Source organism: Dendropsophus ebraccatus, chromosome 12, assembly GCF_027789765.1.
Source record: "Dendropsophus ebraccatus isolate aDenEbr1 chromosome 12, aDenEbr1.pat, whole genome shotgun sequence".
Lineage (NCBI taxonomy): Eukaryota > Metazoa > Chordata > Amphibia > Anura > Hylidae > Dendropsophus > Dendropsophus ebraccatus.
The window spans coordinates 10,102,318-10,115,460 of NC_091465.1; the positions used below are offsets into that span (position 1 = coordinate 10,102,318).

General features: G+C 45.6%; 1 protein-coding gene across 11 annotated transcripts in view; it reads left to right on the plus strand.

The window, feature by feature from the left end:
• Positions 1 to 13,143, plus strand: part of KIF1B (kinesin family member 1B) — a 107,579-nt gene that overhangs the window by 11,277 nt on the left and 83,159 nt on the right. For all 11 annotated transcript variants that reach the window (XM_069946976.1, XM_069946978.1, XM_069946979.1 and 8 more), the window contains exon 2: positions 7,544 to 7,738. In XM_069946976.1, the coding sequence (XP_069803077.1) occupies positions 7,633 to 7,738 (106 nt within the window). In that variant the 5' untranslated portion in view covers positions 7,544 to 7,632. The remainder of the gene's footprint in view (positions 1 to 7,543; positions 7,739 to 13,143) is intronic.

Below are 13,143 nucleotides of genomic sequence, written 5' to 3' on the forward strand. Positions count from 1 at the left end.
TGCTCGCAGCCCGGCCCCCTGCTCATCCGCAGCCCGGCCCCACGGTCAACCGCAGCCCCCTGCGCCGCTCCGATCGCCACCCCCGCTGCTCCGATGGCCCGTGACCCCCCCCCCGCACGCCGCTGCCACTCCGATCGCCCCTGCCCCGGCCATGAGCATACGTTACATGCTCCGCGTTACAGGTCTTCGACATCCCCGGCTCCGCTCTTCAGTGCACTGATTGGCTGAAGAGGGGAGCTGGACTATCGCGCGACGACTGTTTACACGGAACGATTGGCGAATTTTTTGCGAACGGCGATTTATGAACATGTTAAAAGATCAAAATGAACGATTTTTCGATCGTTCGCCGCGTTTACACGTACGATTATCGTTCGAATTCAATCGTTATCGCAAAAATTTGCCCGATAATTGTTCCGTGTAAACCCAGCATTGGGGTCCATTTACACAGAAAGATTATCTGACAGATTATCTGCCAAAGATTTGAAGCCAAAGCCAGGAATGGATTTGAAAAGAGGAGAAATCTCAGACTTTCCTTTTTAACCTGTTCTCTGTTTATAGTCTGTTCCGGGCTTTGGCTTCAAAAATCTGTCAGATAAATCTGTCTGTGTAAACGCACCATTAGATGAAGACGAATTATAAACGTTCGCAAACAAAATTGTTTATTGTTAACCTGAAATCGTTCACCATATTACACAGAACCATAATCGTTAGTTATGATCGTTACTACAACCGTTTACTCCATCTGATCCCAGTAAAAGGATGAACGATTAGTGAACGAATATGGAATTACAGCGAAGGATTAACAATGATTTTAGGGTCAGATCTAAATCAACGATCAATGACACACGAACAATATTTCGATTGTTGCCTGCAATTACACAGAAAAATTATCGTTTAAATCCAAACGATATAACGATTTTCCGCCTGGTAATCGCCCTGTGTAATTGGGCCCTTATAAAGAATAGTTATTAGCTGGATAAGCCTTCACCCAAAAGCTATTGAAGGTGTCTTTGCAGCTTTAGGGCCCGTTCACACTAGTGAATCCGCGCAGAATTTCTGCTCAAAACCTCCGCCCCCAGACTCTGCACCAAGTCCAGCCTGCGATCTCTTTCAATACCTCCGCGCCTTTCTGCTCAAAGAATTGACATGTCAATCGTTTGAGCGGATAGGCGCGTGAGGCCTCCCATTGAAAGAGATAGCAGGTGGGATTCGGCGCAGTGTTTACAGGGGGGTCTAAGAGTAATTTCAACAACAATTCCGTAGTGTGAACAGGCCCTTAGGCATGTTCAGCCGGTGTATACGTTCATCTTTGGATACATGATTGCTATAACTATTTTTGATTTTATTATTGTTTAGTATTTTTTCCCCCTTTTTTTTATGCTGTCATCATACTGCACAGGTGGAATGGGGTTGGAGCCTGCCTCTAGTAAAGTGCATCTATTCTTCAGTGCTGGATATACATGGAGGGAGCGGTTGCCATGGAGCGCCCCGTATACTGCAATAGTCACAGAATTAGTGTCACAGTATTAGTGGCACGGCAGTCTTTACGGCTCATGCATTGTTATGTAACACTGGTTCAAGGGTTTCCTTGGAGGGGGGGATGCTTGTGACCATGGTGACAAAAAGTTCTGTATAGGAGATTTCAGTAATACATTTTAATTTTTTTTTATACTTTTTTTTTTTTTTTTTTTTTAATTATTATTTGGGTTACACTAGAGCAGGGATAGGGAACGATCGTCCCTCTGGCTGTTGCACAACTACAACTCCTAACATGCTAAAGCTTTGGCTGTCCAGGCATAATGGGGGTTGTAGTTTTGAAATAACTGGAGAGCCAAGGTTCCCTACCCTCGCACTAGAGCAATGTAAAAAAAAAAAAAGTAGACCTACCCTTTAAGGTCTGATCTCTGTCATTATAACATTGTGTGCTGGAGCTCATCATTCCCAATAGTAAGGATGGGGATATCTGACATATTACATCTAATAATGTGGATCCAGTTGCTGCCTTCCATACAGTGTGATTTGAGGTAAAGAAATGGCTGGTATAAATCAGCGCCATGTCCTGGATGTGCTCAGCCCTTTTCCTGCGTCACATACCACCCGCTGGGTCATTGACATAACACAAGCTGCTCCCGGCGGGTGACAAATCTTTCCTCTCTAGCGCAGATATTAATAAGTGATGCCGGGCACTGGCACAGATATATATTTAGACTCACTGTGGATGGGATGGGGGGTGGGGGGGTGGGGGGGTCGCCGTATAGAAGACACAATACGGGGGGAGAATTCTTTATGCTAAATTTACATTTTATTTCTCTACCGTGTACATGCACTGACTTTATGCTGGGCTTAAGCTTGTACTTAGAAGCCAATCTGAAAAAACTGAGTTGCAGTGTAAAGCATGAAACCATCGTCAGACTATTACTCGGGATGTTAGCATGTATTTTCCTCCTGACCTAGATCTTATACCCCCCATCCATCGGTTCTTCATTCAGCATTAGGGATATTTAAGGGTGTAGTTGACAAAAATAATCTATTAAATCAACGGGTGCCAGAGATTTGTCACTTACTTCCACTAAAAAAATCTTGTCTTCCAGTGGTGTATTCTTTCCAGTCTGACACAGTGCTCTCTGCTGCCACCTCTGTCCATGTCAGGAACTGTCCAGAGCAGCAGCAAATCCTCATAAACCTCTCCTGCTCTCCAGACTGGAACAAATACACCACAGGACATGCAGCAGCTGATAAGCACTGGAAGACTTGGGAATTTTTAATAGAATTAAGTAAAAAATCTCAGGAACTTTCTGGCACCAGTTGATTTTAAAGAATACATTTTTTTGGTGAAGTATCCTTTAAAACCCAGCAGAACATCAGTTCGAGTGCTGAGATGCAAGGTCCAAGATGAAGACTATGGAGGATGGGAAGAGACTATATAGAGACCCTGCCAGACCCTATCTATAAAGCATCATCTGCAGTGCTGGGTATCCTGCCCAGACTATATACATCCAGCATAGATGAATAATAACCCCGGAGCATTGCCGGAGCTCACTATGTGAAGGGGCGGTAGGAATTTATTTTTGCTTCAGAGCACAATTCCTCTGGGATGTGAATGGCGGAGGTTTATGAGCTGGAAATGTTCCTGCTGTTTGCAGTGGACAATGGCGAAACAATGACTTTGTAGTCTGAGCCGCGTCCTATTGTCCCTGCGAGGTGGGGGCTGCTCAGGAAGAACAGCTGTGGACCCCCCTCTTGGGCTATTGAAGCCCCCCTCTAGGTCCTGGGATATGCGGATTCCTGGAGAGAGAGGAATTCTATTTCGGGATTGAAACAGACAAAATTAACTTTCCTAGAACCTCTTACCCTTCAGTATTCTGTCTGTAGGAGAGTTGGGTGACAACTACATCTAGCTTTCCCAGGCTCCTGAGTGGCAGTGATGCTCTAGTGCAGGGATGTGGAACCCTCGGCCCTCCAGCTATTGCAAAACTACAGTTCCCATCAGCCGGAGGGCCGCAGGTTCCCCATCCCTGTTCTATTATATCTTTTTCTGAATGATGTGCATCTTGGTTGTCACCCAGCTTCCTTCCCTGCTGGGTCTGCTATCTACCATTCCTTTAACAATGGCCGACACAGCGCAGAGGTAGTTTTTCTACTTGGGCGAGTTGGAGAATGCTAATTGACTGTGACTACTTTCTCATCGTGATATCGGAGTGGGGTGGGGGGAGTAATGGCCCAGCTAATGGCTGCAGCGTTACGCAATGCCGAGATTTCTGGTGACCCAAATATATTTAGGAGAATATGGGAACCTAATCCTATTGTGCTCCATACACCAAGAAGCCGAGCGCTTGTCTCTGTGATCTCCCGAGAAGCATCTGAGGAGCTTTGAAGTCTGGGAAGCAAAGCGGAAGGAGATTTTTTACTTCTCCCTAGAACTGTAGACATTGTTATCCAGCGCTCGTGGGTGAAGGTGACGGCTGGGAGAAAGTGGATCAATCTATAATAGGAGTAGATTCCGATAATCTGGGATCCACTAGTCTGGTAATGACTGGAAAACTTAAGTACGCCACCAGTCCTTGTCCAAACTGAGGCAGAACTACAACTCCCATAATACCCTGACAACCTGGGGCTACACAAGGCCTCTTGTGTCCCCCAAACTGTGGCCCTCCACCTGTTTTAAAACTACAACTCCCATCTTGTAGAAGTTACACTGTTCTGCAACTCTTAGGCTGTCGTTAAACTACAACTCCCAACAAGATGAAGGCTGTCAGGGCATGCTGAGAGATGTAGTTTAGCGGCAGCAGAGGAGACACATGTTTGGGAATAGAGCACTGTTTTTGCAAAACTATAACTCCCATCATGCCCTGACAGAGCAAGATGGAAGGAGAAGAGACTCTTATTAGGGAACACAGCATTTCTGTGCTATTGTGTCCAGTAAATGCCAGGCACCATGACAGAAACCCTACGAATCACATTATACTCAATGGAATCTGTTAGGCACTGTGCGTATCTGTCTTTTTGATGGATCCATCAATGTCGCATTGTTGTATGATAAGACTGAACAATGTAAATGTTTAATGCAGATGCGAACGAGCCCTAGGTGCCTCCAGATTACAGTAAAATTTGCAGTTTCGGGCAGTTCCCCTTTAAGAGAGGGCCTTCTCCACAGGGAAACTGAGCCTGTTGCCTGTAGCAACCAGTCACAGCTCAGCTGTGTAGGGAAGGTGAAAGCAGCTCTGTGATTGGTTGCTAACAGTATAACAGTGAGGCCTAATCTAGATACATGTTGGCCTTGTTGCCCATAGCAACCAGTCAGAGCTCAGCTTTTATTTCCTTTAAAGTGCAGATAAAATGAAAGCTACTCTGTGATTGGTTGCTACTGTAGACTAGTAAGACAGTGAGGCTTAATCTAGATACATACCGGCCTTGTTGCCCATAGCAACCAGTCAGAGCTCAGCTTTAATTTCTTATACTGCACTAGAAAAATGAAAGCTACTCTGTGATTGGTTTCTATGGGTTATGGTTTCTCATCATCTGGCTCTGGGGCATGATGGGAATTGTAGTTTTGCAACAGCTGGGGAGCCACAGGCGGGTGAACATCGTGCTAGACAATGAGGCCCATAAATCATTATGGCGGCTTCTCAGTTTCATCTCCACGTTCTTCTAGGAAGCCTCAGTCAGGCATGTGGGATGAGGTTCAGGTGACCGTGTCACTAAGAAATACTCGGCACTTTACCATTCTGCATGACTCTGCACTGAGTGAGTGGCCGAGTGACAGCTGCGGAGGATCAGCGATCTGTACATGACACCTGCCTAGGAGGTCGGCCAGGGCACAGCGCATACAGTTTGGCCTAAGTGATATATCTGGTCTGGTGCATGAGGTAAAACTGAGCGGTACTCATAGCATGGCTTGTGGCCTTTTTTCAGTTTGTGGTGGTTTACACACACTCGTGTGTAAATGTTATTTTGTGGTTTTTGTGGCATTTTTCAGATTACAAACTATGTGACTCAACAATGAATCAATGAATCACATGACTGACAGGATTTGCTCTGGAGAAAAACACTCGTAATACTGGGGAGATAAAAGACACACCAAAAAAAAGAATAAACAAAAAGTGTTATGATCCTCTCCTGCCTGATCACCCCCCACTGCCGTTCTGATGGTGTCAGGTCCCATACGGTAAAGTACAACGAGTTCCAGCGGCACAGTCAATATAGAATCCAGATATAAATGAGTGCGCGCCTCACCAAACCGAACCCAGGTTAGTCATCAATCCAAACAAAGCATGAAGAAGAGATAGCACGACTCCAGTTCAGGTACGGTTTGCATTTAAAGGGGTTATCAAGCGCTACAAAAACATGGCCACTTTTCCCCCCTCTCTTGTCTCCAGATTGGGTGGGGTGTGGAGTAAATGGAGCTTAATTGCAAACCACACCTGAACTGGAGACAAGAGAGGGGGAAAAGTGGCCATGTTTTTGTAGCGCTGAATAACCCCTTTAAGCTCCATTCACTTTAATGGAACTGAGCAGAAAAACCCCGCCGAAGCTGGATACAAGAGTGGGGCTGTCTCTGCGAGAAAGTGGCCATGTTTTTGTAGCACTTGATAACCCCTTTAATACACACCAGTGCGACGTTTCAGCACTGCTTAAAAAAGGCTTCATTTATGCCGAAATGTCGCACTGGTGTGTATTAGGCTCTAAAATTCACATGGACATGCTATCTCTTCATGATTTTTTAGGTCCCAGATGGTGACACAAGGAAAGTCCCGCTCAGCCGATCAGTGGCTGAAGCAAGTTACCACTATGGCTATTGAGACAAGGACCAGCAAGTGCTGATCATAACGACTGGTGGGATCAGTCTTCTAAGTATCCTGAACAACCCCTTTAGGCCCCATGCACATGTCTTTTAAAAGGCTTGGTCAGTATTTCCTGACTGTAAAAAATAAAAACACAGCTTGTCTTCTTCCTTCACGCTCCCTCTCATGTGCTGGAGTGCTGGGGAGAGAGCGGCCTCTTGTGGCAGGAGGCATATTGCTGCTTCTGGCCACAAAGGTGACTGACAGGGTGGGGAGCCAATGGCTCACCATCCTGTCAAACATGGCTCTGCATTTGTATGCTCTCCTGAGTTTTACAGGCCAGCACAGCAGGGCACTTGCCTGGGTGCTTACACTGGCCCCGGGCTACATAGCAGCACATCTGGAGCTGTCTAAAATTCCATTATATAGGGCCTTTGTGCCAGAATTCTTGATAGAAAATAAAAACAGGACAAGATCCAAATTTTCCTGACTTTTTTTTTTCCAACACGGACTCCCTTCAGGAATATACAGGAAGGACGAAGCGCTTTCCCTATCTGTATTCCGCTCATCGGGCTGCCGCGCTTTGAAGTGTGCTCCGCTCCGTGCCGCTCCTTCCCAAGTGCTGGGAAAAGATGGATCCCGTCCTGGGAATCTTCATCAGGTGATTGGTGCAGAGCATACCCTAAGAGGGTCCCTAAAGGGGTGTTCCAGATAGATGCATTATTATATATAGTCCTGGGCCCGCTGTGATAATAAAAAACAACCAATAATCATCTACCCCGCTACCTTGGGGAATTCACTGTGTTGTTTTCTGGTTTTGTTACTTCCTAGTCTCGGCAGTGAGGGCCACTCATTGCAGAGCTGTCTTGTCAGCGATTGGCTGAGCAAGCTAAATGTTATATTTTCTTTAGGGAAAGCTGGGTGACAGCATTGTAGGGATCCCTAATGATTGCCGTATTGTTTGTCTTCTGTTGACCATGAATAACCTGTAAATCTTTCCGGCGGCCATGTTCCTGGTTGGACCTTGTGAATGCTGCGTCAGGTCGGCCTGGTTGTGATAAGGCTTTGGGAGACGTCTGTATTGTACACACAGTTTTCTTAGCCGGCTGTTGACATTTCCCTATAGCACAATAGTCCCTGTGCAGACAGACTTCCCCTCAGATCCGGCCCTTGTGTCCAGTGTTGTTACTGTCTTCTTACACTGTTGTCATTGTGTTCCGTTTTCACTTATTAACGTCTCATTGTTTCATTTTGTTTTCCAGAATGAGGACCTGAGATTTATCACCCCCGCCAGACTTTCTATTCTTTAATTTATCCAATTGGCACGTCCCTCCCGCCGCCAACCACCACCATGTCGGGCGCTTCTGTGAAAGTGGCCGTTCGGGTTCGCCCCTTCAACAACCGGGAACTCGGCAAGGAATCAAAATGCATCATCCAGATGCAGGGAAATTCAACCAGTAAGTGCAAAGCCTTACCTATACACATTCACATTACATTGGGCGGCTGCAGAGGCAAGATAATCTGCATTGGGGCAATGAAACCTGCAGTTTATGTTCAGTTTTGAAACCCAATTTTACATATTGTATATGGCACAGGTGTCAAACTTGCCGCTCTCCAGCTGTTGCAAAACTACAATTCCCATCATGCCTGGACAGCCAAACCTAATGCTTTGGCTGTCCCGGCATGATGGGAATTGTAGTTTTTCATGGCTGGAGGGCCAGGAGTTTGACACCTCTAGAATATGGAAACGATCTACATCAGGGGTGTCAAACTCAGGCCCTCCAGCTGTTGCAAAACTACAGTTCTCATCTTTGGCTGTCCAGGCATGATGGGAATTGTAGTTTTGTAACAGCTGGAGGACATGACTTTGACACCTGTGATCTATATAACATGTTGAGTAATGGTGGTTTTACACGGAACGATGTATCGTTCGAATTTGCACAACAACGGTCGAATTGGAACGATAATCGTATGTGTAAACGCAGCGAACGATCAAGCGACGAGCGAAAAATCGTTCATTTTGATCTTTCAACAAGTTCTCAAATCGTCGTTGATCGCAAAAAATTTGCAGATCGTTCAGTGTAAACATCTTTCGACGATTTCCCCTATGTGTGAGATAGGCTTAAGCGATCGCAAAACGAATATTCCGTACGATGTATCTTTCCGTCTAAACGGCGATCGTTATAAAAATAAAATTGTTCATTCAAAATCGTTAATCGTGCGATTGGGCGAATTATCGCTCCGTGTAAAACCACCATTACTTTGTGAATGCCTTGCATTACTTAGTCCGGAGGTACAGTCACAGTTCGGATGGATTTTATTGGAAACAGCCATCAATCTTGTCATCGGATGTCATAGATGAGGACAAATTGGGGTATAGCACTCTATTCAGACACTGAACAAGCAGTAGATACTCAGAGATCTCAACTCTGACGTTTTTAGTGTCATTAATCTAACTCAATACAGTAAATTACTCAGGATCAGTAATATAATGCATGTGCACAGCAGCAGAATACTGAGTGCAGCTCTGGAGTATAACAGGATATAAATCACTCAGTGCTAGAGAGGTAATGTATTGTATTCACAAGTAACTCGACTCATTTATCAGCTATCCCCCTCCTTAGCCAGGATGCCTGGCTGCAGGAATACAGCTTTTTCCTTTATACTACAGTGTTGAGCGTACTTGTTCAGCATGCAGCCTGCATACACCCTGCAGTTTCTCAGGCTCTCTCGCTGAATGTGGCCGGCTCCTCCCTGCCCTGGGCGATTGTCATCAGTCGGGTCACAGAGGAGATACAGCATACAAACAACACAACCCAGAGGCGTCACAGCCTGGACTTTGTCCTTCTTCTGAGTATAGTGGGGACTGACCTGACATGAATCTATTGTTATGAGGTTGTATATATTGGCTATGATGTTCAATAACATGTGATCATTTGGTATTTGCATTTGCGAAATGTGCAGGTATAGGCGTCATGTGACCCATGGCTGAAGGAGGGGGCGCTATATAGTGCATAGAATGTAAAGGTAGATGTTCTTTCAATGTGTCGTCAGAAAATGACTTATTACATAAATAATGTTTTTATGATAAACATATTTGTTAAGAATTTTTGGTGATTTTTTATAATATTCCATTTTTCTATCTATATTATACAATAATCCTGATATCTTGTAGTTTTCATTCTCACCACTGGGGCTAAAACTAAGCAGAGACTTCCTGTTGTGTCTGTGGTAATAAGAGGAGGCTGCTGTAAAGTGATCTGTACAGCATTGCAGCGTCATGTGACACCAGTAGATGGAGGAGACAATAGCAGCTCCCTGTGGAATGACCTCTTCACAGGTCACAAATGTTTTACATTCATCTCACGGGGACAGAGTCTGTCTATAGTCATCTATGTCCATGAGTCTTGCCGTAAAGCATGTCACTAAATGCTGTTAACAATGTACAAAAAGTGAAGAAAAAAAATTGCAGTCAGAAGATAGAAACGGATTGGAATAAGAACAGGTTTTAAAATCTCATTCTAATCAGTAAAAGAAACTTTAGGTGATCCATTCCCTTTCAGTTTGCATTGTGTTTTATGCAAAGTTTGATTCATTTTGGGGTCTTTCTCAGGTGAGCAGATCCTTCTAAGCAATGTAAACCAATGCAGGTCCATAGAGACGCTGGACAAATTCAGCTCTGCTAATTCTGCCTCCTCGTGATTTTGCTTTGTGATCTGACAGTCGGAGTGTAATATATTATTTACCTTCCAGTGCGATCTAATGGAGCGAATGAGAGGAAACCGCGTCACGTGTTTATGGCAGCAGGTTACTGAGAAGGAATTTTAACAGGTTGTCCGCCTCGCTGGAGAATGAAATATTTACAGATTGTCCAAACTTCAGAGCTCCTTCGTGTATCGCGCAGCATGTGATTCTTGGTGTTTTTCAGGCTATTTAGGGCTCATACCAGAGTTAGGAAAGAATGCAGGAGAGATGGCAGCTCAGCGGTGGGAAGGGCCGAGCCGCACAGGGACGCAGGCTGCCAAGTCCATCAGGGCTGTGGTGGGTGTGAGGAGAGAGGGGCTTTGTGTCTGCTACTGTCTTACGCTTTGTTACTTTGTATTGCTCTAGCTTCTGAGGTCTCATAATAGATAGATAGTGATGAGGCCTCATCCTGTGGCTCGCTAACTTCTACCATGGAGAGCATGATGGGGGTTGTAGTTTTGCAACTGTACATGTAAAATATAACCATATAGCATTGATTCAAAAATCTCTCATTGTTTTATATATACTGCTTCTTTATGAAAACCTGTGTGTCTCCATAGTAACAGACTACAGACAAATCCTTTTGTAGTCTGACCCTGCAGTCTTGTTACTCCACTCCCTCTGTAGACAGTAGAAGAGGAGGGGGACACATAGGAAGAAAAAAACTTCAGTGTTTTACCCAGAATATTTGATCATCTGGTTTCTATCACATTCTATCGACACAGTCTTAGTCATTTTAGATATTTTTGATAAGAAATACTTTATCGCCTTCGTCCATTGTCATATGTGTGCATACGTCCTGCTGTCTTGTCTCATATGTCTCTTTATGACAAGGCGAAGCCACCTGGGCAGGAAGACACCCCCTGATTTCCAAAACTCTCTGCTGCGTGACCCTCACCCCTTCCCGCTGAGTCTGTATTGTAACCAGACCTCGGGGTTTTTTTGTACTTTGCGCCGTATGAAGAGCCCAGAGAGGATGAACATTACCAGTGAAAACATCAGGCGTGGAGCTGGGATTCCACATCCTTTCACAGTGAATCATGGCAATGTTATGGGTTGCAAGTGCCAAAAGAGAGGAAAAAAAAAGAAAGATAGATGGGGGCTTTGGGCGTCTCACACTGTGGACATCAAAGAGCACCTGTCACCTCCATATAAGTGTCGGGAGGGTGAGCCTTGTCTCATGCGCTAATAGTAAAGGGCCATCCTTTTTGCATATTTCAGCACCCTGGGAAAGCTGGGTGGCAGCCCCTATAGGAGCTGTAGGTAAAGCTAGTTTGTATTTCAGCCACTTTTCCCAGAAAGTCCTAGAAAACTAAGAACTTGACACAATTTTCGGAGTTTAGATGAAGCCTCTTTAGACTCTGTTCACATGTTACAGTTTCTTTCCAGTACCGTGTAATCCCAGTATAAATGCTGCAGTACTGCAAAAAATTTGCAACATGTGAACACAGCATATGCAGAACTCCCATCATGCCCTGGCAGCCTTTGATGGGGGTTGTGGTTTAGCATCAGCTGAAGAGTCACAAATTGGGGAAAGCTTGTGTGGAGTAACTACTTCAAGTAGACCGGTCAGAGCCTGATGGGAGCTGTAGTTACCCATAAGACCAGTTAGAAATCTAATGGGGGTTGTCGAGGGAGGGTTATCCTCATAGTATAAATTGAAAACATATTACTGGGGTACACCATCACTAAGATCAGCTTCAGGACGCCCACTGATCCTGAGGATGAGGGGACTAGCTCAGTCCTGCATCCTGACATGTTTCTGATCATCTGGCTGTGAAGGGAAGTGCAGGGTGGTCTCATTCACTTCTATGGGGTCACACTGTGGTTCCCTACATAGCTGCTGGGAAGGCAGTGCTATGCAGGGGAGACAGTAAAGGTAATGCAGCGCTGATTCAACATTGTGGCCCCTGGTTTTTTGGATGATTGGGGTTCCAGCGGTTGTACCTCCACAAGTCATAGAGTGATGGTATATCCTAGCAATGGGACTATATCACTTTCAGACTTCTACATCAACAACGGATGGTGGCGGTTGTCATCTCCTGTCGCCTCCTTGACAATTTATTTTTGCGGGGGCAGGGGGTCTGTGTTCCTTAATCCTGTATCCAAGGCCTGAACAAGCAGAGCCCCCAGATATACACTTGGAATGAAACATTTGCCCGGCACAATGTGTTGCGGCCAGTTCCTGGTTTTCAGGCCTCTCCTGTTTCCATTGCTTAGGAACAGTAATATTTGTGTGGGGAAGAGTCGGCCCAGCTGCCGTCACATGAGCCCGCTCCATTAATGCTGGTATGCTGGCAGCGGGCCCGGCCTGTGTGCACATGGGACGCATTGGAAGGCTTTAGCTTCAGGATGTGATTGAAGTGTGGCCGACACAATGAGGAGAAGAGTGAGGCAGGTCTTGTCTGATGTATCTCCAGCCCTGTATACAGCTGCTGGGATCCATGTATACAACATCGGCCCTGTATACAGCTGCTGGGATCCATGTATACAACATCGGCCCTGTATACAGCTGCTGGGATCCATGTATACATCATCAGCCCTGTATACAGCTGTTGGGATCCATGTATACAGCAGCATCGGCCCTGTATACAGCTGCTGGGATCCATGTATAAATGATCAGCCCTGTATACAGCTGTTGGGATCCATGTATACAGCAGCATCGGCCTTGTATACAGCTGCTGGGATCCATGTATACATCATCAGCCCTGTATACAGCTGTTGGGATCCATGTATACAGCAGCATCGGCCCTGTATACAGCTGCTGGGATCCATGTATACAGAAGCATCGGCCCTGTATACAGCTGCTGGGATCCATGTATACATCATCAGCCCTGTATACAGCTGTTGGGATCCATGTATACAGCAGCATCGGCCCTGTATACAGCTGCTGGGATCCATGTATACAGCAGCATCGGCCCTGTATACAGCTGCTGGGATCCATGTATACAGCAGCATCGGCCCTGTATACAGCTGCTGGGATTCATGTATACATCATCAGCCCTGTATACAGCTGTTGGGATCCATGTATACAGCAGCATGGGCCCTGTATACAGCTGCTGGGATCCATGTATACATCATCAGCCCTGTATACAGCTGCTGGGATCCATGTATACAT